Source organism: Amphiura filiformis, chromosome 9, assembly GCF_039555335.1.
Source record: "Amphiura filiformis chromosome 9, Afil_fr2py, whole genome shotgun sequence".
Classification (NCBI taxonomy): domain Eukaryota; kingdom Metazoa; phylum Echinodermata; class Ophiuroidea; order Amphilepidida; family Amphiuridae; genus Amphiura; species Amphiura filiformis.
Genome location: NC_092636.1, coordinates 36,193,443 through 36,220,930, shown reverse-complemented (window position 1 = coordinate 36,220,930; position 27,488 = coordinate 36,193,443). Strand labels below are relative to the sequence as shown.

Genomic DNA, 27,488 nt, shown 5'->3' with positions numbered 1-27,488 from the left:
TACATGTACAGGCACAGCTGATGATGATAGTGGTTCAGCTTGCTTGAACACCCGGCTTGAACAATAATCATATTCGGCTAGTGATGTATGAATACAAAGAAGTGCAAACTGTCCACGAATTACACAATTATGTAAGTATTAAATCTTCAATAAATCGGATATTCGGATGTCACGACAAGCCGATGTAAGCTTTCCTATGTCATGTAGGGGTATGTGCAGCCGGTATGTAAACTGTGAATGATCAATGATGACGATCGATGCATGATGGTCCGGTCCCCGTGATGGTCATGATCGGGATATGAGTATGGGGCTCGGATTATATGCCGGGGGCGTATGGATTGTAGATCATGCCTGGGGATTGAGCTCCATTAATTTATCTTGAATCACCTGCACCCCGTCCTGCAGACTTGGCTTTTTAAAGCCAAGAGATCCCTGCTACAGTACAACAACATGGTCATGTTTACAAACTAGTCCGAATAATCAGACCCAGAACAAAATATTAATTTCTGACATGATCTTGTACTGGGTCTGAACTGTTTCCATATGAAATCTTGATGGCAAATTGGACAATAGAAGCACATGGTTCTACGTGACAGCTTTTTAATCCCTATTCAGGTTACGTGAATCACGCTATTGTGGACCATCCTTCTGATACTTGAGTGTTTGGACACGAGGAACGGTTTTTGTCTACCTCTCTGTTTGTAAACAAACCAGGAGGTCGAAATCGCCCTCCTCGCCGAATACGAAAGTCAGCGTAATAGTACGGCACTATTTACAAACATACTTGCGAATGCTTTAGGCATGGTACACTGTACTTCCATGCTTTAGGTGAACAGACTATAGCAATGTGGCGTGAGCGAATTGCTGGTGCAATGAGCCCTGCACGCGTTGTTGTATTGCTGGCCAATATTGCCAAAACTTTACACAGATATTACAATCTTTTGCCATTTTTGTCTGATACCATTCTCTCTGACCCCCCTAAATTGTAATGCTTCCGTCACCACTGATTCCAATCATAAATGGATACCGGGGTACTGTGTTGCATAAACATATACTTATGATGAGCTACTTTACAAAATGATAAAACCATGCCCCCACTTTTGTTGGTCATTCAGGGGAAAAAATAAAAATTTGCTCCTATTTATTAAATCAGACTCCATTCAGGGGACTGACTGAACAACCTGCCCCCACTTTCAATGTGCTGCGCACGCCATATCAATGACATGGGTACAATTTCATTGCACACGAATACAAATTTTAATATCATTAATATGTTTCCTCTGTCCTTTGATGTAGAATAGCACATTATAATGGGGGGTCCAAAATAGTTTTCATTTGAACCTAATATGACAGGGAGGGGTCAAAAAGTTTTAGGTCCATCAAGAGGGGGTCAAAAAGTTTTGGGTTCACAAAGAGGGGGTTAAAAAATTTGACATGAAAAAAATATTTTCCAGTCCCCCCACCAAAGTATTTGTGAACACTCCCTTCATTTGACCCGGGGGAGGCACTTGAATATATGAAAGTGACGTACCTGTGCCCACCAGCATACGAAACTAGGGGTCTCTCAGTGTTAAAATTTTCAGAAAAAAGGGGGTCATTCGGTGTTGGCAATGTCAAAAATGGGGTAATTTTGTATGGGAGTGCCCAAAATTTAACATCATTAACAATTAAAAAATAATTACCCAATTTTACAATAAAAAATAGACAAAACTCATTTGTTTTTATCAAAATGTACGCCTCAATTGTTTAAAAAAGGGGGGTCATTCAGTGTAAGCTACTAATAAGGCACTTGAAACTTGATTCTGAGTTTAGCGTCCACCGCCCGCCTTATGAATTTTGTGCCGCGTTTGAGATATTAAATCTGAAAATAATTCATTATTTTGCAAATTACTACTAAACCAGAAAGAAAATTTTGTTCTGCAAAATTTTTAAACCTCTTTTTTTGTATTTGAACCCTTCAAAAACTATAGAAAGCCTTGAGAACTATTAGATGAATTCATCTAAATATTTTAGCATTAAAAATATACAGGTTTTTGACCCTTGCTCTATCAATTATTTCAATTCTAGCTATTACGCAATAAAAGGCGCCGCCAGCGGTTTGCGATGTAATCGTGATGTATCATGGGAAAAGGTCGACATCAAGTCCATAATCTGAATATTACCATGCTATTACATAGGAACACGTGACAATATTTTTATAGTTTGTCAAAATAAAGGTGTTACTCGCGAATCGATACTCAATAATACTTAATAATGTGATTTGAAATGTGCACAATTAATTTTTTCTCTATCGATTTGCGTGTAATACCGTTATATTGACAAACTAAAAAATATTGTCACGTGTTCCTATGTAATAGCATGGTAATATTCATATTATGCTGACTTGATGTCGACCTTTTCCCATGATACATCACGATTTTCCCATGATACATCACGATTACATCGCAAACCAGCTGGCGGCGCCTCTTATTGCGAATAGCGAGAATTGTACCTTTGGGATACCAGGGTACACTAGAAGAGAAATCAACCTAGCCAAATGTTTTTACCAGATTGTTGTAAATAATTTAACTAGAAAAGACCTAGTTTTGACAAATTAGTGCCAAAAATTTATTTCATAATGTTCTGCATGATTGTTATTTTTGTATTTAATGACTCAACCCCCCCCATTTCCTCCTATCCTCAAATGTATACGCAGAGGGTAGTACAAATTGGAGTGAAGAAGACTGGCATGGTATAGGCCTACTTCGGAATACATTTAGTTTGTTTTAAAACTTGAAAAACAAAAAGCAAGATAATTATACTTTTATAAATGTTTATGTGTGTTTGTGACACCATATTGCGACTTCATGATACCCAATTAGAATGAACAAAAGCGCATAAGCATTGGTAAAAGGCCGCTGATAATGAAACCTTGAAAATAATAAATAATGAAATAGTTGCCTCATTATGAGCTGAAAAAAATGGGACGCTAAACTCAACATCAAGTTTCATTAGCCTAAAATGGGGTCATTGGGTGTAGGATTTGCCAAAAATATTATGGGAGTACATGTACTCCCATGGGCACTTGACCCATATAATTTATTTTTGTGATGAGATAATTGCACATGGAATTTTAGAGGGATTTTGATAGCAGTTCCACATAGAAAAGCTGCTCTATCATGAGATTATGCTGTTTTGTTTTTTTAATTGATGCATAAAAACGTTGGCTGAATATTTTTGATGAAAGTCAACCTTTGACAAGATGTAACTATTTGCTGCGGAAAGTGCTATGACAAAATGATCTTTTCAGTTTTGGCTTTCTTTACTCAAGGGCTTTAATATAAAATGATGTGGTTTGGTGGCAAATTAAAATTCACCTTTCATACCTACCGTATTCATTCCAATAAGCGCCCGGGGCCACGGTTGTTTGATATAGAATTGGCTTCATTATTAAGAAAATGCAAACTATAGATGGCACTATTTATCATAAATCATATTTCTTAATTTGCAAGGGGTAGGTAATCAATACTGTCATTTAAATGGAATAGGTGAAACAAGCAACAAAGATATTTTTGTAAACATACATGTATTTCATCAAAAAATAAATGAATTATTATTATTAAAAGCCTGAAAGAGTAATTTCCAGTATCTAAATAGCGCCACCAATCTTTTCATAAATAGATACATTTTATATCCGAAAAATCTTTAAAAAATGCTGTGAAGAAGTGAATAATGTTGTAAATAAGGGAAAATTAAAGTTGAAAATTACTCAAAAGCATCTGTATACATTAATATTGACCGCTTTAAGCTGTTTAAGCCTAAAAATTGGGCTGTACATGATGTTTTATTAAAAAAAACTAATAAATGATCACATCAAACAACCGTGGGGCGCTTAACAAAGTCATTTTGGTGGGCGCTTATTTTTTTACCTCATTTACCTAATTTTTTCATGAGGGGCGTTTATTAGAGACAAATTTACATATGTTTTAAAAGGGTCCTGAGACGTTCTAGTAGCTTTTCTGATGCAGAAAATGTATTGCAAGTTTACGCAGGACTTGTGGTCCTGCAGCTATTTCACTGTATCAATGTCTCTCTGTCACTTCAACATTAATGGTATCCTTTAAGTCGACTCAAAACAAATGATGATATCTCTGTCAAGCAAGAAGTTATTGTCATGCTTGTGGTCTGATTTTATTGCTAAATAAAATGCACTTTCAACCCTGTAAAAAGATATACTTGAACTTTTTTAATACTGACACTGTGCTTCATAGAATTCAGAATGGGCAGGGTGGCGGTGGTGGGGGATGTGGTGGTGGGGGATGTGGTACACACAAACTCTATGGGATTGGTATTTTTAGTGCGTAATCTGCTTCTGTAAAGGCTATAAATTGGATTTGGACTCTATTTAGCATCTAAAAGACTAATGGACTTACAGCTAAACAATTCTACAAAATCATTTATGATTGGTTTAGTCTAGAAAATACAAACTTTTCCATACAAAACTACCCATTGTCATATTAAACACTGTAGTAAGTAATGCAGATGTCTTCAAAATCTAAAAGTTACTGTAAAATAAGCACCGGAGGAAAACGCGATCGCGGTTTTTGCGGCCGCAATTGCGTTTTTGGGTGAAATTGCGTTTTTTCAATTTTTTTTTTTTTTTTTTTTTTTTTTAATTTTTATTTTTTAGAAGTTATAGACCCTAAATTACTTGTTATTGAAGGTTGGAACCTCCAAAATACTGCTACTTAAAAAAAAAAAAAAGATTTAAAAATTCTGAGATTTTTGTTCAAACCTGGATAAAGTTGTACATTTTAATTACTGTTGCTTCTATTGAACAGCCAGGGACATATTGAATTAACATGCATTGCTAGCTGTTCAATAGAAGCAAAAGTAATTAAAATGTACAAATTTATCCAGTTTTGAAAAAAATCTCAGAATTTTAAATCTTTTTTTAAATTTTTATGTAGCAGTATTTCGGAGGTGCCAACCTTCAATAACAAGTAATTTAGGGTCTACAACTTCAAAAAAAAAAAATTAAAAAAAAAAAAAAAAAATTTTTGCGTTTTTTCAGGAAATCGCGTTTTTTATGCGTTTTTGGAATATCGTGGTGCGTTTTTGGCTTCCAAAATCGCGTTTTTTATCCGGTGCTTACTGTAAAATTTTAATTACTTATCCTATCATAGTCAAAGTATAGATTTTCTGAAGGGAAATTTGATGAGGAATCTAAATATGGACATATTTTTCCGTATGGGTTAGGAGGAAAATGTTTAGGTTCAAAATATGTTGAATTGTAAAAAAATCTAACATACTTTGGGACACCCTATATTTCGAGATTACCAAACAGCTGTGATTTTGTTTTCTTCCAAAGTCAGTTGGCTCTCTGTATCCTCTAACCAAATGAATGTTGTTTACTTCCAGTTTATTACTTTAAGTTGGTAATAAGCAATACATTGAGTGGCCCATTTTTTATCAAAATCTTTTTTATTCCACCCTGTATAACACCCTGTATAACTTGCAGGTCACCCTGTATAATGAGTTGAAATGTATATATTTGAATTGCTTATGCCTTCAGCTTTCCAAAAATGTATACTTTTGCTAGTTTAGGGTTGATGATTGTGGAGATAATCTAATTAGAAACCCGGTTGGTGTAAAAATTAATAATATTTGTCATGTAACGCTAAGGGTGGCGAGTTCATGACACACGGTTATTGGGGCATGAGCGCTTATTGGAACGAATGCGGTATATTCAATACGGTACCACTGAACGGAGACAATCCATGTTAATTCAACAGATGATTCCGGCACTATCCTCTCAGAATTTCTTAAAGGGGTGGTGCAATAATTATGTGTACCCCCAGGGTGGTGAATTATAGGGGGGGCAAAGATTTTTTGGCAGGCCAAAATTGTGGGGTGCAAGCATTTTTTAGCAGGTTGAAAGATTTAAAAAAAGGTCTAAAAAGGTGTAGGAAATCATTAGGAACATGTTCAAATATATGCAAAATTTCCTGCTATTTTTCTGCCTATTTTCTCGGTGACTACGGGTCGCATATTCCTCAAACTTGGTGGGTGGGTGCAGCTTGGTATGAGGAAGAACGAATTTATATTTTTTAAGGTCAAAGGACGGGGTCAAGTTGAATTGAAGTGTAATCAAACAAAAGTTTCCACGATGACCTTTTTGTCGGGCCTACGGTTAAGAGGTCACAGGTCAAGAAAGGTAAAAATTTCAAACTGCTCCTATGGAGCTCAAACTTGGTGGGTGGGTGGACCTTGGACTAACAAATAAAAGTTTCCACGGTGACCTTTTCGTCAGACCTGCGGTTAAGAGGTCATAGGTCAAAAAAGGTAAAAATTTCAAATTGCCCCTATGGAGCTCAAACTTGGTGGGTGGGTGGACTTTGGACTAACAAACAAAAGTTTCCGGTGTGACCTTTTCTTTAGACCTATGGTGAAGAGGTCATAGGTCAAAAAAGGTAAAATTTCAAATTGCCCCTGTAGAGCTCAAACTTGGTTGGTTGGTGGACCTTGGACTAACAAACAAAAGTTTCCACGGTGACCTTTTCTTTAGACCTATGGTGAAGAGGTCATAGGTCAAAATTTCAAATTGCCCCTATGGAGCTCAAACTTGGTGGGTGGGTGGACCTTGGACTAACAAACAAAAGTTTCCACGTTGACCTTTTCTTCAGCCCTACGGTTGAGAGGTCATAGGTCAGAAAAGGTAAAAATTCTAATTGCCTATAGAGCTCAAATTTGGTGGGTGGGTGGGTATACCTTGGACTAACAAACAAAAGTTTTTATGGCAACCTTTTTGTCAGACCTACGGTTTTGAGGTCATAGGTCAAAAAACATTAAAATTTCAAATTGTTCATGGAGCTCAAACTTGGTGGGGGTGTAACTTTGGCCAAGGAAGCTCAGATAAATTTGCGTTCTTTTAACATGTTTTTTGAAAAAAAGATTCTATTTATTTATTATATTTTTCAATATTTTGTGCAATAATGTTATATGTACCAGTGATGAAGTGTAATGAATAAATAAATCCTAACATAATTCACCGGAATATGTGTGTCTGTCTGTCCATCTGTTTGTTTGGGTGTCTGTCTGTCCGGCTCTTTTCTTGGAGACTAGGGGTCCCACATTGCTCAAACTTGGTGGGTTGGTGCATCTTGACCCTAGACAGAACCAGTTTGTATTGGTTAGTAAGTCAAGGTCACCTGAAGTCATCCAGGTGTCATCTGAGGTCAAATTACTAGAAACTGTCGTATGGGAATGAAACTTGGTGGGTACAGTCAACATTTAGGGACAAATTTTTGGAAGGTCATTTTGGGGTCATCCAGGGTCACCCAGGATTCATCCGAGTTCAAATTACTAAAAACTGTCGTATGGGCATGAAACTTGATGGGTACAGTCAACATTTAGAGCCAAATTTTGGAAGGTCATTTCGGGTCATCTGAGGTCAAATTAGTAAAACTGTTGGATGGGCATGAAACTTGGTGGTTGCAATCACCATTTAGAGCCAAAGTTTTGGAAAATCATTTGGGGTCACCAGGGGTCATCTGAGGTCAAATTAGCAAAAAATATCGGATTAGCATGAAACTTGGTGGGTTCAGTCGCCATCAGCCAGGTAATCGCGCCCAGACGAGAACCGCCAAATACGGGTAACCAAATAGTCTATAAAATAATACCGGTAGTGTGTCGTGTCATCACTGTCTGTTAGTCTCTCTGTCTGCCTTTTTCTCGGAGACTAGGGGTCACACGTTCCTCAGACTCAGTGGGTATGTGCAACTTGGTCCGAGCCAGACCAAGTTTGCATTTGTTAGCGGATTTCACCCCAAGGACCCCATCCTGGGGTCTTACTCTTACTCCCCAGAGGTTGCTATGGCCAGTCACTCTTATTAACACCGCCTATTTTCTCAGAGACTAGGGTCACCAACTAGTCTATATTCATAACCTCATTAATAAACGCGATGCGTGCGATCCAATCATATTTTATTATTTATGCAAAACGCTAACGCAAATCGAGGTCATTAATATCTCACAATTGACCGCAAAATGCGTAATTGTTCCAATGTCGCACACAATTGACTTCTGCGTGCGCGGTATTGAGCGTCCAACAAACTGCTTGCGGCGCTGGCTGCGTATTTGGATTATGCGCGCTACCATATTTGCACAGATTGTGATACGCACTTTTGTTATTGGTCGTTCAGTTTTAGCCTGATCGATTTTTGGCAAGGGAAGATGTAAAAATCATCTATTTTTATAAACTTTTGAGCAAAATTTTGTGTTATTTTGTAAGGTGAAGAGATTAAAGTGATTTGGTTATGAATGAGGTTAATAACTTTTGCATCGGTAATATATCGGGCATTGTGAAAAATCTAAACATTTTGCTTTGGACCTCGGAATATCCCTCGGGGCTACGCCCCTCGGGATATTCCTCGGTTCCAAAGGCAAAATGTTTAGATTTTTCACAATGCCCTCCAAATAACCGATGCGCAGTTATTAACCTCTAAATAATACTGGTAGTGTGTCATGTCACTCTGTCTGTGACTCCATAGGTATTTGAAGAAAGGGATTTCGGACATTGCGGCCAGCTTCTCTGTCTGCTTATTTTCTTGGAGACTAGGGTCGACGCTTCTCAAACTTGGTGGTGGGTGCATCTTGACCCCAGTCAGAACAAATTTGTATTGGTTGGGGTCATCCAGGGTCACTCAGGGGTCATCGGAGGTCAAATTACTAAAAACTGTCATATGGGCATGAGACTTGGTGTGTAAAGTCACCATTTAGAGCCAAATTTGGGGAAGGTCATTTCGGGGTCATCTGACGTCAAATTAGTAAAAATTGAAACTTAGTGGGTACAGTCACCATCAGCCAGGTAATCGCGCTCAGCTGAGAAAGGACAAATTTGGCACAAAAATAACTGATTTTTACCCTAAAGTTGCTGAAGTCAGCAACCTTTTACTCAAATTTCGCAAATTTCCCAGGAATTCTCAATAGAATTAGTAGTGTTTATTATTGTTTATTATGTATCAAAAATGGTTAATAAAAAGGCTCATCGTGCATTACCGAGGAGGGTGCCACGGGTGCGGGATATGTGTCGGCACATCAAGTTACCTGCCAATCAAACATTTTAAAAACAAAATAGGTTTTCCTGTTTTTATGCCTCCACCAACCTGCAACGTCCCGCCATACTTGCTTCCATACGTACCTCAGGATACATTCTTGTAAATATATATGCTGATTGAGTTTAGATTTTCAGTATAAGTGGGCCATGGTCAGAAACTCTGGCTACTATTTTTAGGTGGTGTGCAAGGTCATATCGCTCCTGTTTCCAGTTTTTGCACTTGGTGCAGTAGTGCTGGAATGCTATATTGTATATATAATGCAGAAAAGGATTTACTATTTGAAAATTGCTCCTGTTTCTTCAAATATTGCTCCCGGTGCTTGTAAAATCCTAGTGAACCAGGAGCAATGTTCAAAAACAAATTGCTCCTGGTTCCAGTCTGCTTTTTTTTTCAGGCTTGACTGAGGTCAAAGGTCATTTGAGGTCAACTTGTAAATTAAAATTTGGTCTCATATGACCAGTTCAGATCCTATATTGCAACCAAACTTGGGTCATAGCTGCACTATGGGAACTCTCATCTTTTGATGGTGTTCAAGGTCATATAGTGAGTTGAAAGGTCATCTGAGGTCAATTGTAAAATGCCATTATTTAAGACTTTTGGTTAGAATTTGGTCGAATAAACAATTTTAATCCTAATCCACATTATGGGTACCTTGAATGTATTGGTGGCATCCAAGGTCACATGATTTCCAAGTCTTAAGTGTCACATTAATGTGGACCAGTCTGACATCAAATGTTTCAATTTGAGTGAAAATCAAGTCGACAAGAGACCTGTGGATTTCGAGATCATGAATTAGTCCTTGAAGATTTGGGGTTATTTGGGTCACTGGGGTGGTCAATTCTCACCATTTTATCCACGACATTCAGTAATTATATATCACTTCATCAAAATATTAATAAACATAATTTGGTAATTGTATCATTTCATCAATAAGTAAAAAAAAGATGTAATATTCTTAAAAATGCAATTTTCATCACACTCAAAGCAGGCGGGCAATAGTATACAAATATTTACTGCTCATGAGTGATCTGCTGGAATCTACTGGTCTCCAGTTCAACGAGGGGACCAATAGATTCCACCAGATCCTGAATTTAGAGCAGTAAATATTTGATTGATATCCTTCATTAATATTTTTTTCTTTTTCATTGATTGGTTAAAATATTAGAAACACAAGGCCTTTATCATAGACAGAGTCCTAGGTATACATGTATGCTAGGCCTAGTGCCTAAGTGGCTAGGCCGGGCTTGCTTTGTTTGAATGAATGCACATGCAGTCACACAGCACGCACACAGTTGAGTGGCTAAAGCTTACCGTGAAAATGTTGTAACCTCTGAAATACCGCTGTGAAATGAGTAACTCTGTTATTTCACATACTGCCTGATGCAACTCATATTAAATGTCAGATGAAACCGCCGTATTTGAGCTGCAGAGCTGCAGTTCTGTGGCACTAATGATTTTGCCAAAAGACTGAAGAAGTGTTTTTAAACAGACATACATAAAAAGTTACTTAGAAATTTCAAGAAGTTTCATTTTTGGAAAATTCTCCATATATACCAGCAGGAGAGAATACACTTGGGCACTCAATTTGAAGGTGGCCTTACATTATGACCTTCATCATCCTTCAAAATTGAAAATTTCATATGCATGCACAGTGTTTTGCTTTGTTGAATTTTGTTAGATTTGGCACGGTTAGGGTTAAACTTTATCTCAAATCAAGCAAAGTGGATGTTATTCACTTTTTGCATCAGATCTCTACATATAAATATTGACATTATATCCTTTGAGACCATTGTTTTGGAGTGATCAACAAATCATATCAGTCTGGTATCAAGAAAACAAGTTCAATAACCCACAATCCCATGGTTTAATCACAAACAACATATGAAAGCAAACAAAAGCTTTGACCATGTCAACACACGGGTGTTGAATGGAATCATTTATTATTATGTTTCTTAGAACAAAACATTACATACCGTAATGTTCAATTCGAGACCGTTACAATACCGACACTCCAACAGCTATCACAAATTTGGTTCTTGTGCCTAAGATTATCAACTTTTATGCAATATGTGTTGCCATGTAGTGTGTGGCGATTGGTTTGATTTAGATTTAGATCTAGATTTACATTTTACTAGACAAGCAATTCCCCCCGCCCGCCGCCGGGATCTACCCTTTGGCTCTAGAGCTGCATCAGACTTCGGCTGATAAAGCTATGGGAAATGGTATTTCAAATAGGTTTCAACAGGCAATATCAGTAAGCAGGATTTATTGGGGTGCAGGGATTTAAAAAAAGTAGACCTTACGGGGGTACTACACACCTGCCTAATTTTGTGCCTATTTTTGCATTTTTCTCAAAAATTATAGCGCATTGGGGACAAGTAAGATAAGTATATTATACATGTTATAGGGGCAAGGACTACAACTACTGCACTGGAAATTTTATTTCAGCACGGACAACAGTTGTGGAGTTACAGTCAAAAATGAGGGAAAACCAATATTTGATCAATAAATCAATAACTACTTGATTTGAGTGTGAATTTTCAGTACAGTAGTTGTAGTCCTTGCCCCTATAATAATATACATATCTTACTTGTCACCAATGTGCTATGTTTGAGAAAAATGCAAAAATAGGCACAAAATTGGCCAGGGGTGTAGTACCCCCTTAAAAGTGGACCATTTGTGAATTTATCCTTAAATAAAGAGCTAATTTTCAATGTTTTTACAGAAAAAAGTGGATCATTTTTTTTGGGGGGGTATCGCTTTGGGCACCACAATTAGTACCATTAGTTGACCCATCCCTGTGAACTAAAAGCTTATCAATGACAATAGTACTCTGTTTACCAATGATAACAATATGATAATCGTCAGGTGGTATGTCCATATTAAACTAGATAACCATGATAACTGAGAAATACAATGTGTAATAGTACTTTGGCCAAGTGCATGGTTGCCGGCAGTAGTGCCTATGCTATGTTTGTTGACCACTGAAACTGGTAAGTCTAGATGAGGTGGGATTTCATTTTGCTATAATGGTTTGATGACAATACTGCCATACTTGGTGATATTAACACATAGAGTTCATATAAGATGACAATGACTTGCTGTGTTTTAAAGTGATTTTTGTTCATAAAACTCTTGTTTGAAAAGCTTTTGACCCAGACATCATATCAGATAATTTGTTGTTTTTTTGTACTTTGATATGTTTGGGTAATTATTTTCTATGTTGCAAACATGCATATATATATATACTAAACATGTTAAAGGCATGGTTTTCCTGCTTTCTTCTCTTTTTGACAGACCTTCCTTTTATTTGTCTTTCTCTCCTAGCTCTACTTATATTATAGTCACTGCAACAAATTTGACCAAACTTGATCTTGCTTTGTAATACGAAATATTGGATTGCGACGACAGAAACATGGACTACGAGAAACATGGATGCCTGCATGAAATGTTCATCCGACAGGCCAAGGCCACACCCGATAATGTCGCCATCATCATGGCGGACAGTCGGCAGATGACATTCCGACAGTTGGACCAAGCTACCGACATCCTTGCAACCAATCTACGCATCAAAGGTGTCGTTCCTGATTCAGTGGTCGGAATCTACATGGCAAAGATTTTAGAGTATCCGATATCATATATTGCCATTCTCAAAGCTGGTAAGTCTATCTAATGGGGCTAGTAATATATGACATCTGAATCACCTGCTACAACATGTTCAGTGTTGATATATATATATATATCAGAGAATGCAGCTGGCCCAGGGCAGCTGGGTGGATCCAGATTTTGACAGGGGGAGTCCAGTCTTGGATAAAAAATTCTAACTGGCATCATTTAATAGCCCCTATGTTACGGCAAATGCCTATTCATGGGGAGCGTAAGGGGTTACCATCCCCCACAGTCCCAAACTATTGGACCATAAAAGTGATTATTTTTTAGAGGGGGAAGACCCCACACCCTCCCCTGGATCCACCCTTGAGAGAATGACAGATTCGCACCTGAACTACAGTTACCCAAACCTGAAATATATATCTGTATTCTGATAGATATTTGACACCCAATGGAAATTATTTGCATTGATTGATTGATTGATTGATTACAGTACATTAATTTGTATAATTATTATCATTATAATTATTACATTTTTGAATTGGTATTTTAGCCAAATAACAATATTATTTATACTCTAATTGAATTTGCTTATTTAGGAGTTTAAAAGGAGTACAATATCAAAATTTATCCTTGACCGTTCATCTATAGCTCAATTGGAACAAGGCAAATGTACACATTTAACATTTTAGCATTGGAAAATTCAGCAAACATGGTGTATAGATCTACTAATCAAAATACTAGTAGACATTTTGATTCAGATGTTTTTAATTTGGTCTTCAACATAAGAAGTTAAGTGTTTATAGCAAGTTATGTTTTTGATAAAATACTTGGTATGAGAAATAAGAATTGCCAATTCAGGGCAATCTCCACAAAATACATGCAGTTATAATAAACATATCCAATTATTTCTTTGTTTTCTTTGCTTGCTAGGTGGAGCATACATGCCTCTGGATGTGTCCTACCCTCAGCCATTGCTAGATTCTATCCTAGATGATTCCAAACCAGTAGCAGTATTATCAGTGAAAGAACTAGAACTCAATCTGAAAGGTATGCTTTATTCTCTTCACAATACTGAGTGGAAACATCCCCCTGCATAAAATTGAACAGGGTTTCAAAGAGCTTCAACTTTCTCAAGAAATGATATCAAGAGAAAAAATAATATTGCTTGTACCATAAAATTTAATGCAGTTTCACAAAATGAATTCAGTAGTACATAGTCAATATGCAGGTATAGTAATAGATCATTGTACTAGTCATCTCATCCCCCCCCCCCCCCCACTAGGTTTGAAGCCCGTGGTAGAAATCTCCACAATTCAAGTACAATATCAAAAATTCCAGTTAGAACATCCTGTGCCATATTTTATTAATTTATTGAATCAGTAGTTTATCCTTTTGGCAATTTAAACAGTTTTGCTGTAATATTACATGTATGCAGGTGTCATTATTATATTTATATAATTTATATATGATCTCTTATTTGTATATGTGAGTGGGAGCATGAGAGAGTACCAGGTGTTTTGGAGTATGTTAGCGCTCAGAGATATGTGTGATTGTGCGGTGTGGCTGTGGTGTGAATTAGCATAGATTATCAATTTTTTGAGAATCTATGGAATTAGGTATGTGTGTGTGTGAGTATATTGTGCAGGTGTGGGTGGCTGTTTTCTGTGGTGGTTGGGTGTTGTTTGTGTTCAGAGGTGAAGGGACCATGTGTGTGTGCATCTGCATGCAGGGGTGTGTGTGCACTCACCCCTACATACTCGTAGTGCAGTCTAAACGAGGAGACGGAAAAGCATAGTGTGTGAAGTGCGTTTGGGTGTACACACTCTACGTACAAAACGAGGAGTTTTCACAGGAATGTGAGGAGGTGTGTGAGGAGAACTTAGCAAAAATATAATTATGGAACTCCTCGAATTGGAGGCAAAAATGCCAGAAAAAGATGTCCTAACCCCCCTATAGGATTCTCCACTTTTAGAAGCTCCTCGAATTACTGCTTTTTGGGATTAACCTCCTTGAATTCCTGTGTTTGTAAACACACACCTGTGTACCCTTTTTCCACCCACACCCGACTCACACCTGTATGCTGATGTTTTGATATGTGGCAATGTCCATTTATGCTTTATATGTGCAATATTTTTCACCTTTAATCTTGCATTTGAATTCAAATTTGTTGTTTATATATTTTGTATTTGTAATTTTGTAATATTTTGATGTCTTTGGTTTGGTTTCAATTTGGCCTTAGGGCCACAATGCTTCTTTAATGAAATGAAATGGAATGAGATGTGGAGGTTATTCTTAGTCAGTGGGAGTGGTCTAGTTCGTATACGCGTTTTTGGTGGGACACTCGCTAGGTTTCTGGTGCCGTTTATCAGGCCGTAGTCGACCCCACGTCCTCCTGCGTCTTGTTAATGCCTTACACGCTTGTAGAGTTGCGCGTATGTATCGCGATGTATGCGTAGACTAGTGCGAATACGTGACGCTAGCTAGCAGTACGCCGCAACAGAATACGTGAAGTTGTAAACACGTTTCGTTCATTTTATAATGAGGGGAGTTTTTATGACGGTAACTTAGTTTTTGCTTTAAAAAAATAGTTTGCAGTTATTAAAATAATATTTAACTGACTAAGAATGAGAATAAGCGATAGGAATTTTTATTTTTGCCTATCCTCTACCTATGATAGGCGACAGGCAGGTCCAATATTTTTTATCGTAGTGGATACCGCTGCGCCGGCATCCACTACTCAAAATATTGGACCTGCCTGTCGCCTATCACACGGTAGAGGATAGGCAAAATAAAAATTCCTATCGCTTATTCTCTAATTCAAAAACACAGCCCCAGCCCACGGTTGCTTGATGGCATGTAAAACTAAGCCTTTTTTTAAGAAAAGTTGAACAATGATGGCGCTATTTATCATAAATCTTGTTTGTATCTTTACAAGGGGTAGACACTTGTATAATGGCATTAAAACATCAGCAAAAAGACTACCAAATGACAAGGGTATGACTCATATTATTTGGCTAATTTCAATTTATGATATATGTAAATAGCGCCCTCAATTTTCACACAAATGTACAGAAAATTACCACCAAAAAAACAGAAAAAGATGAATAATTTGATGTAGAAACAAAAATATATGTTAAAAATTGCTACAAAATAGTTTATTAGCATGATTGCTGTTGGTATTATTCAGGTCAAGAATTGAACATTATATAATGTTTTGTTAGAAAAATTAATAAATGATCACATCAAACAACCGTCCTATCATAAATAAGAAAAACAGAGTAACTCTGTTTTATTTTCTTGCAGGTACAAAGAATGTGATAACATTTGATGAAGATTGGGAAACAAGATTAAAAGAAGAAAACAGTAAACATGGCATCATATCTGCAGCTCCCAAGGTACATCTTGATAACTTGGCATATTTGGTCTACTCATCAGGAACGACAGGCAAACCTAAAGGTAACATATGCATGCACACACCACACCCACACCCCTACAGGTATTGCATGTACACACCCACACCCACATCCCAGCAAACAGGGACAATTCTAATTGTATCTTTGTATCTATCTTGGTTACCGTAATTATGATGGGGTCTGGTGAACCATGTCTGTTTGTTCTTTTTTCCCTTCCACCAGGCCCAAGTACAGGTGAATGAATAAAAATGGAAAAAAAACAAAAAAACTATCCAAACATGGATGTGGGGTTTTTTTTCTGGTTTTCCTAACCGAGGATGTTGACAATTTTACACAAATTGTTCAATTGTTTTTGGATTTCAACCTGTCAACCTCAAATGCATTATCAGGCTGTTTGCAGTCAATTGCTCATCTCAGCTAAACGAGGACGGTCCTCGGTTGCAGTAACATTTATGGAATGTAAAGTTTCATAAAAACATCAGTGTTTGCCAGCAAACACATACGCATCTCACTCCACCGTCGCTTACACACACCACACCACAGAAAGAAAAGAAACCGTTATTATCTTCAATGTAAGCATACTTACTTGTATCAAGGTAGGGATTATATGCAGGGCATATCCAGATATGACTTACCCAGGGAGCTCAGAGTGCATCCGGCATGAGGGAGGGGGTGCTGAGTGGCTAAAATGTGCCCAAAATAGGTTGATTTTGCTTGCCCCCTTGGGCATAAACAGAATAAAGCATATTAATAATATGTAATTACATGTCATTTTATCCTCAGTTTTGCATAGTCATGTTGTTTTCAACTGGCGCCTTTGATTAACTAGATATTGCTTTCATGCAACTTTGTTGAGTATTTATGTAGATGTAGCTAGAAAGTGGTCTTACCCATCAGTGAAGTCTTGACAATAAGATAATTCATGCATATATTTTCATGAAGGAGAAACCAATAAATATTTTCATTAAAATCCAAAATTGATTGGGAAATGGTCTCCAAAATCAAATTCCCTGGTAGAATGGTAATTATTTTGATGGAACAAAAGTGTAGATCATATTCATCATGTTTCTGTTGTATATACTTAAAAATATCAGTAAAATAATATTGGTGAAATGAATTAACGAACATCTCTTTTTAAATCATGCGCAGGAATTATGTGTCCACACCGAGGGGCTGTTTTCTCATACACTTGGAGACATGAGAATTACCCATTCCAGCCAGATGACAGAGTCGCTTGCAATGTGTTCTTTGTCTGGGAAATGTTTAGACCTCTATCAAAAGGTAAGAAATATCAACATTGACATTAGGCAGAAATTAAAGGCACCCCCCCCACCCGCTAAGGAAGACATGGTATTCACACAAATTTTCCACCATTTTTTGCTCCTTTTTATTTTAGGCTTGGTAATTCCCAGACGATGGTGGACTACATTATTCAATGTGGCAACAGACAATATGACGGCAACATGCCTGCACGATTGACGCAATTAATTTTTTCCCGGAGCCAAGTTCCGTTTTTAGCTCTATTGGCCGGGTGGCCCCATTACAGAAAAAAAAAAAAAAATGCACAAAATATATTTCCCAGTGCAATATATAAATTTTCACATGAAAATAAATAATTTTAAATTCAAAGAAAAAAATTTAATAATTGCCGGAGATGGGAATCGATCTCGGGACCCTATGCGTGGCGGGCGAGATCCGTAACCACTACACCACGTAAACTCATTGATACACGTGGGGGAAATTTTCAGTATATAGCGTAACATATCGTGCGTTATTCATACAAAAAATATATAAAAACAGTACTTACAATGAGGTTCACTGGCGAACCTCAACGGATTTAGACTGATAAAATAGTGCTTAATAACATACGTACAGTTTTGGAATAATTTGAGACATTTTTGTGTTTACGTGTAAAACCAATGACAACGTCAAAATTGAGCCAAATTGGCCGGCTCCCCCTGGTAATTCCCATAAATTTTGGCCAAAATTTGCCTGTCTGCTTTATGGACACTGGGAATTCCCAATTTTTTAATCATTTTATTGTCTATTATTGTTTTTGTTTTTTTGGATAAAATTTTGGTCTGGGAATTCCCAAAAATATAGAGGGGTGCCATTAAGTTCTGGAATAGCCCATTAGGCCGAATAACAAAATAAACAAGTTTAGCGTCCCAGCCCTCCTCCTTTTTTGGAGATTTTTCAAATTTTTTTTTGTTTTGTAATTTTTTTTTTATAACTCAAGGATGTTTGAGAAGTTTAAATTTTGTATACAACGTTGCAAATGTATAAGACACATTTCAGAAGAGTTTTGTGATCACAGTGCCTCCTCCTCATTTATTTTGGATATTATTTACAACGCTGAATACTCAAACTAAGGCGTTAAATATGGGTATTTAGAGCAGTTTCGTAAAAAAACCTCCTCCTTCCCTCTTTTCAAAACACCAGGACGCTAAACATGTTTTTTATTTTTACTTGGCCTTATCTGCTCGTATAGCATTTGACCAGTCCTTTTATATGGTCTTTGTATCTTGTTCGACCTTTCAACTAATATTTGGAACCATGTACCAGTAGGAAATCTGAACTTAATACTGGTTCTAGAATATCAAAGTTTAAATACCACCAAATGTAGTCTTTGATATGAACTTGCAATACAGTCTGTATCAATATGATTGGTACACATATCAAATTTTGCTGTTTACTAACAAGCATGCTTTTTAATATGCAAAAGTGGATCCTTTTGAAATGACCTGGATTTTATAACATTCCATTCTATTCTATAAATAAGGTAGCTCCTACATTTCATTTTGATGTGGTAGTGTTGTCCATAGTCCCTGGAAACTGATGGGTACCAATTATTTTAATACACCATGTAGATGAGTTGACATGAGTTTATATTTGGTATACCCCCTGTGTTGGTCTGAGATAATAAAAACCTGTGAGGCAGAAGACCCTATACTATTATAGCCTACATGGATAAAGTTGATTTTTTTTTTGCTATAACTTTGGAAAATAACACCAAAATTGTTATCAAACTTTCTAAAACGATGCAACAAGCTACATAATATCACAAAATAAAAACAAATGTTTTGACAGTTAGGTTTTGAAAAAGATTGATGTGGGTTGCCATAGAAACAATGGAGGGCATCCTGAATGTAAAGATGTGATGTCATAGGTCAGCTCATCTATACAAAAACTAGTATTAATATTTTGACACTTTTAAGCAACACTGTGCCATTAGTGTTAATTTTATCATACAAAGTATTGTAACTTTAATTATGCTAATATCATGTGTAATAAATGTTACGCTCAATGAATTTAGTGTTCAAATATTAACACCTGTTTTTGCAGTACAATTATTTGATATAAGGCCAAAAAAAAAAAGTTTTTCTCAAAACTTTCACTCGCGTTTGTAAAAACCCACGATTTGACAAAAAACAAATGCGGAAATTTTTTTTATTTCAAAAAAAAAAAAAAAATTTTTATAGTTTTTTCCAGAAAAAATTGGTGAAAATCAGACTTTTTTCTCAAAATACCATGAAAAAAAGTCAGGAATAAAAATTTTAAAAAATCGCATTTCGCATTTGTTTTTAAATTTCTTGTGAGCTTTGAGACAAACCTTTTTTTTTTGGCCTAACTTTTTGCATTATTTTTTATCTCTCTTCAAAGGCATTCCAATGTACATCATTCCGATGATGTAATTTATGACCCACCACTTCTAGTTAAGTTTCTTCAGGATCACAGAATCACAAGGCTGCTGTTCACTCCATCACTCCTGGAAGCAGTATTGGATGCTGATGACTTGGATGTCACTACCTCATGGAAACACATGAGGTGAGGCAAAAAGACAAGTTTTTTCCTCTAAAGTTTTTTTGACAAGATGTCACTACCTCATGGAAAGACATGAGGTGAGGCAAAAAGACAAGTTTTTTCCTCTAAAGTTTTTTTGACAAGATGTCACTACCTCATGGAAACACATGAGGTGAGGCAAAAAGACAAGTTTTTTCCTCTAAAGTTTTTTTGACAAGATGTCACTACCTCATGGAAAGACATGAGGTGAGGCAAAAAGACAAGTTTTTTCCTCTAAAGTTTTTTTTTTTTTCTGTAGTCCAGTTATGTGCTGGTGATTGGGGATCGTGTAGAAGTTGCAAGGTCTCCTCCTCTTCTACAACCCGATGACCAATGGGTAAAATGTCTTTTGTTGTCATGACTGTTGATCAGCCAATCAGCGTGATTGTTTATCGCCTGTGTGTTTACACTCGTGTACGTGATACGCACAGCCGAGACCACAAAAGAAATGAAAAATTTCCATGGGTCACAAAGATACTGCTTGTAGAATCCAAACCACGGAGAGCAATTTGAGCGATGGGCCTCAGTGTGAGCAAGGGTGGAATTTCGATTGGATTCCTGTGGCACTTAACGAAATTCCACCCCTGTGTTAGGTAGAAAACACAATGTGTTACAAAAAGACAACTATTTGGTCACACATCTTAACCCTAACCGCCTAAGGGCTTTTTGGCGACGGGAAGGGAAAGAATAAAGAGAGAAAAGAAGGAAAGAAGTTGTTTGCTCTGGGTGGGATTCGAACCCGAGACCCCTCGCATGCCAAGCACTCGGTCGGCGACACTTTGCCACGGTTTTGGGCTTCGCTGGCCAGCGAAACCGTGCCTATATATCACTTAGGGCGATTGCGTCATCACACCACGTGGGATGCATGCACGAACAGCGCATATATCAAGTAGTATTTTGTAGTATTCAGGAGGGTTAGGGTTAAGGAAGCCTATACTGAGTTTCGATAGTGGTAACCTAACCCTAACCGCCTAAGGGCTTTTTGGCGACGGGAAGGGAAAGAAGGAAAGAATAAAGAGAGAATAATAATAATAATAATAATAATACAAAGTACTTTATAGCGCATTACAACAGAAATGCTCTCAATGCGCTTTACAAACATCTTTAACATCTTAAAAAATACAACAAAAAGCATGCAAGGGAAAATATACATGATAACAACAACTTTAAAAACCACAAACATAATTAAAGTGCAAAGTATAATAATTAAGCATGCAAGGCAAAATATACATAGCATGCCCAACAATAGCTTCAACTTTAAAACAACTATAGTAATAAAATACACACGTAAGCAACATAAAGGCAAGTAACTATTACAAAATCAGTTTCAACAACATAATATGAAAAGAAGGAAAGAAGTTGTTTGCTCTGGGTGGGATTCGAACCCGAGACCCCTCGCATGCCAAGCACTCGGTCGGCGACACTTTGCCACTGGTCTTGGGCTTCACTGGCCAGCTTAAACCGTGCCTATATATCAGTTAGGGCGATTGCGTCATCACACCATGTGGGATGCATGCACGAACAGCGCATATATCAAGTAGTGTTTTGTAGTATTCAGGAAGGTTAGGGTTAAGCCACCAAAACCAAAAGATTGAATATGTGCTAAGTGTGGTTGACCGTTGAAGTGGATCTTTTTCCTTGAAAAAGTTCACATTTTTGGAAGTCCCACCCGCTGGCTACATGCCTCTTTGAATTAGTCAAACAAGATATTACTTCTCTTAAAAGAACTACCTCTGGTCTGCTGCCCTGTATTGCATTTAATATTGTTCTATTACTTTCTACAATTCAGGCTTATCGTTTTGTGCGGTGAGGTTGTAACCACTGGTCTGATGGATCGAATCATGAAGGCATTACCATCTGTTGAAGTTATGAATCTCTACAGCATATCTGAATGTCATGATGTATCTGTGTCAGATCTGAGGAAAGAAATGGACCAAATTAAGGTATAAAATATACATTTTATTCTTATTTTATACAATTTTGCTGGTCTAACTACTTAACTAACTTAGGGGACTTATAATATAAGGCCAACATCACACTATCAGAGCTGCCAACCCTTCTTGATCCTGCAGGAGACTTACTCATTTGCTGACAATCTTCTGTCTTCTACAATACATATTTTAAAAATCTTTCCCATAATAGCCATCTGTCTAAATCTTCTGCATTTACAGCCATCTGGCTAAAAAAATCAAAACAAAATCAATTATACGTCCACTGTCCTGTCCTTCTGCAGAACAAAAGGTCAAGTAGCCTTGGAAAGGCATTTGTAAGGGTCTCAAAAAGCTAACATCCAGGATCTTTGGGGGGGGGGGTGTTGAGCACCACATCATAAGCTTTTTTTACACTTCGCAGAAATCTTCTGCATTTACATATTCCAATGTTGGCAGCTCTGCACTATACATAAAGGTGATACAATAAATGAGCAGACAAACTTTAACCAACTGGATCAAAATACTAACAGAGAAGATAGTAATAATAAAATATCATTTATTTGGCACATTATGAATCACAGATTCCTCAATGTGCTTTACACTATAATAAAACTACCAAACTTAATCAATTACAAAATATGAATTTAACATTACACAACTATTAACTATGCATAAAGTAGCAGGTGGGCCAGCTGGAAGCAATCAAATAAAATATGTAATGAGTAACACGTGCAAAGGAATACAAATTGGCAGGGTAGAATATTTTGCAGTAAACCTTTGACGAGAGCGTATTTTAGCATACATTGCGTATTTACTGCATTGAAATGCACTTGTCTCTGATTGGCTGCTGAGGCGATCTGCTGTTGCCGAGTGGAAGTTTATGAATGAACTTTGCGCTGTACATGTTGTTAGCTTTGACTTTGCAACATCACGGTAGTACGCGTTCATCAAAGGTTATTTCAAATATTATGGGAAAGTGAAATAAAAATAACCCATTGTGTGCTTCAGTAAAAGATAACCTCCATCTGCCTGATCTGTGTGCTATCATTCCTCACAAACAAATTTTATTTTCCTCTATTAGGCCCATTCGATGATTTGCTCATCCAGACAATCGTAAAAATCATCAAAATCCAGAGTTTGGCACCTTTGTTGGTGTCATAGATGTGCTAACATAGCCCACTAGTGGTTAAGCCGAAAGCCGTGTATTAAAGACAAAATAAGACATTTTACATGAAATTGAAATTTCTTAGTAGAGAAATTAGCTACATCAACTTTGTCAATACTACTGTTTTCCTAATTTCTGGCCAAATTTTAATTTCAAAAATACTTAATGACAATTTTAATGACTTATCCCTTCACTTTTAGGCAATTTATTAACAATTTCTTTTTTTGTTTTGCTGGAATCACTGAATGGGCCTTTAATATTAATATAAGTGTAATGTTATACTGTCGGAAATAAGGAATTTGATTAATTTTATAAAAATGTAGATTTTTTAATATTTTGGATGTGCCATCACCCTCTGCTTTTACTTCTACTGATTTGATCTACTGCCCTCTGTTTTTATCTGAAACTTTCTGACCTTGTACCTCTCAGCTCCTTTCAATTTCATCTTTTTGTTTAACACCTGTTTTACCACGGAATAGGCCTGGAAGCGGCGCTAGAAATTAGCATGAGGCCACATTGATATGTAAATAGCGTATTGTTATTTAAAATTGCGCCCAGACGTATTGAGGGCGACAGTCATGTTATCCAGACGGAGAATGGCTGCATATATGCCGGGCATGTGAATTTGCTGAGTGAAGGCTGATAATCACCTTTCTGTAAAGGTGATAAGCTAGTATATTTCGTGTACCAGTTGGTTATAACAAAAAATTAGTATCTTATTAAATATATTAAATGTATAAACTTTGAAAGTTACATGAATTTGAAGAGCAGAGCTTCAAAATCTAGCTAAGTCAGGTGATGTGAAATTCTGCTGCGTGACCCCCCCCCCCCCTGCGTGGTAGAATTATATTCATAAAACATTGAATTTAACAGATATCATGGGCAGCCAACCAAGATTTATCAGCATTTAAAATATATGTTAATTAACAAAGATAAATAATAAAGAGTACAAATGGCAATTAACTAGTAAACAAGCCTGAAATCTTAAAATGTTGCCATGTGTTTTCCCGAACACATGATATGTCACCATGTGACCACTATTCAGATTTACCGTAAATATTTGGAGTATGCTTGCACATCATGCACATACACTGTGCATTTCTTTACCTCTGTATAAAATCAATAATTCATGCTGGGAGCTGGTAACATTGTCTGCTCAGCGCAGATTGGTATTTTATTTTACTTGAGAGCATAATAGAAATACATAAAACGAATCATGGCGCCATGATGGAAGGTCAGGTCGGGTATCAAAGGTTATTATAACTTAAATACTACTTGTATTTCCCACCTTGCCTCTGTCACATATTTCCTTCATATTATTGACAGCAAGTCCTAATTTTGACTTTGCTACTGCAAAATGTCATTTCATATCAAATTAGTAGACTTTCTTTGAAAAAACATATCACTGGTGCCTGATGGGAATACCCGTCCGCCATTTCATTAAACTGGATCGTTTTAGCCTGGTTTGTGCCCAGATGTATTGGGGGCGTGTATACTCTCATTGAACAGGCAAAGTTCGCAAAACTAACAACGTTGTTATTTGCCAAACTCAATTAACATGATCCAAGGGGTCGAACATGAATTATTCATAACGAGCTATAACGGATCGATAACTGGCCTCACTTTCTAGCTAGTAAACCAGCTGAATTTTTTTTTTTTTTTTCGTTGCTAATAGAACAACCGTGAATTTAGTGTCACCCCTTGGTTTTACTTCTGTATTCTTTCTTGATTCACTTCACTGCTTCTCTTCTCTGTGATTGGTACATCTTGCATTTTTCTGTAGTATCTCTTTTGTTTGCTTGTGTGAGTTTTGATTTTGAAAAGATTGTTTTGTTTAGGAGATTGATGCATGTTTCTTTTTAGTTGTTGGTCAGTATGTGAGCTGATGACTGAACAAGATGGATATACCTGGGAGTGTGAGGGCAATTTTTTTCCTGCAGGACTTTTGTGTGTAAAGGGATGTATGCAAGCTGATGAATGCGAGTAATGTTGGCATCCTAAAACAAATTTTTTTTTTATACTGTAAACTCTTCCTTGACCGGAGATTGCATAAAAATTATTTAGGGTATTTATTTAGTCTTTTCTTGGGTAAGTTTAAACTCGAGACATGATATCGAGTTACAAAACTTTTCGTTAATTATGAATATTAATTAGGCCTAGATATTTTTTTTCTTCATAATTCATTGATTTTAAAATTTGGTTGGCTGCAATTTCTGCATGTTAAGTTTTGTGCATCACCTTTAAAATGGAGTCTTGAACTCTGGGTGATCCCCTTTCAGACTTGTTTTGCACGATAAGCTTGCTTGTAATTCCAAATTACCTAGCTGGGGGTTTACATAGCTCGAGATACTCTAGCTAAAATACAGGTTTACATTTACTATCTTACATTATCTTGCTGTATTCCAGCTAGAGCTCCAAACGACAAGCTTCCGGGTTTTTTTGGAGAACAATACTGTTACGAAAGATGCAGAAGAAACCCGCCTCTGAGCCCGCCGTACTCATTATTTCATTGTACTTTATTGCAATTTGCCTCCACACATTACGTAATACGAAGGACACGCCGATTGTTAGTTGTCAATCATGAATTGCCGCAACGTATTAATATTTTACTGCATGGCTTTCCGCAAACACCAAGACAAATTATGCCGTATTTTTCCAAAGATCATCTCATATGAAGTAAGCTGAATGCGATCTGTACTTTTGTAACAATCCGATCGCTTTTGATCACCTATTATCGGCGAATTTGCTTGAAAACATGTGAGTTCATGTTGTGTAAACATAATTAGCATAGACACAAATGAAATTACGATGCAATACAATGCAATTTGAATGCGCAGCAGATCTATAGAAATAACGCTGTCCGGTTTTATGCAGAATTAGACCCTGTCTGGGTTTACAGGACTTTTGCAGGACTTCAGGTCTGTAGATGTCATTATGTTTATGATAAAGACTGAAGTCTTGCTTGCAGGACTATATTAATATAGGCCTTTATTCTTAATCACCTTGTCCTTTAAGCCTACACTTGTAGGAAATTGGACTTGGTGATGATTTTCATAATTAATTATTCTAGGCCTTTATTATTTTGTGTCTCGATTAAAAAAAGTTCAGTGATACACGCTGAATTTTGTTCAGTGATACACATTGAATGTGCTGACCGATATGTAGTCATCACTGCTTGAGTCAGCTTTTGTTGTTTATTTGTTTCCACTTTCGATAGATACTGATGGCTGGGCGCCTATCTGTATAAAGAGCCCGGCTGTGGATTGTGCCTGCACCAAAAATAATTCAGTTGCAAATTTGGGGGCTTTAGATTTGTAGATAGAACCCCGCCGGCGCCCATTTATTGCTTTTTTGTGGTTTCGTGATTGGTTAATTGTCTATGCTTTATTTAAATTAACTTGTAAGCTTGTAGGTTAGGTTTGCGTCAGTAGATTAAGTTAGTAATTATTTTAGGATTCATTTAGTTAGTTTTGCTTTCTTTGGTCAAGTCGGGGTTTCATTTGTATTTTTGGTCTCTTTCCTTTTTAAAAAAAATATTTGATGCCAACATTATGTCTGTGTTTTCTAAATGTAAAAGTGTATGAGTCAAAACAAACAAATCTTTTTTTTTATAGTTCTCAAATATTTTCAGAACATTTACAAATCAATAAAAAAAATGCCATTAAATTAAATATTATGTGCAATATATGTGATAATGTGACCAGCTCCAACAAAACCCGGAACAAGTCGCCAGGTATGTTTTGAGTTATAGGCCTTTAAAGATGACATTCCCATAAAAAAAATCAAATTTTGGAATTCTTAATTTCATGGTATTTGACCTTGGCACTAGGGCTGTAAATTCATGGTTTTTTGTCTAACCGTTTAAACGGACCACAATCCGGTCGGTTAACCGTGTAAACGTATGTAAAAAAAAATAAATAATTTTAATCAATTTTTTTTAATAATTTTTTTAAAAGTTTTATAATGTTTTTCCTACCCTTATACAAACTCTAACCCCTTCCCAAACCTTACTACATGTATACAAACCCACCCAAGCCCAACTAGCCTAACACCCTTGCCCCAACCCCCAAAAGGGAACCCCAAAATCGAACCCCAAAATCGGACGTGTATTAGCATGTTTAGTAAATGCATTAATATATATTAATAAAGTTTCAATTACTTTATTTAGCCTCATCTCATCAAAATGGCAACTTTTTATGGCTAATTATAGGAAGGAGAACCCTTTTACATAATTTTGGATATTAAAAAAAAATATTCTAAAATTCTGAAAATACACAAAAAAATTCTTGCAAAAAAAAAAATTTCTTGCATGCAACAGCTTTTTGCAGGTTAGAAATTTGATAAATAGGTCCATGCATGCATTTTGTATATGATGACCGATTTATCAAATTTCTAACCTGCAAGAAAATAACTGTTGCATGTAATA

At 36.6% G+C, this 27,488-nt stretch overlaps 1 protein-coding gene across 1 annotated transcript in view; it reads left to right on the top strand.

Annotated features, from left to right (window-relative positions):
- The window catches only part of LOC140160938 (uncharacterized), a 54,752-nt gene continuing 27,264 nt past the window's right edge, over positions 1-27,488 (top strand). Inside the window, 8 exon segments of the mRNA XM_072184286.1 lie at positions 1-131; positions 12,426-12,757; positions 13,641-13,757; positions 16,014-16,166; positions 17,273-17,404; positions 19,787-19,807; positions 19,810-19,951; positions 21,756-21,909. Of these exon segments, the coding sequence (XP_072040387.1) occupies positions 12,514-12,757; positions 13,641-13,757; positions 16,014-16,166; positions 17,273-17,404; positions 19,787-19,807; positions 19,810-19,951; positions 21,756-21,909 (963 nt within the window). The 5' untranslated portion in view covers positions 1-131; positions 12,426-12,513.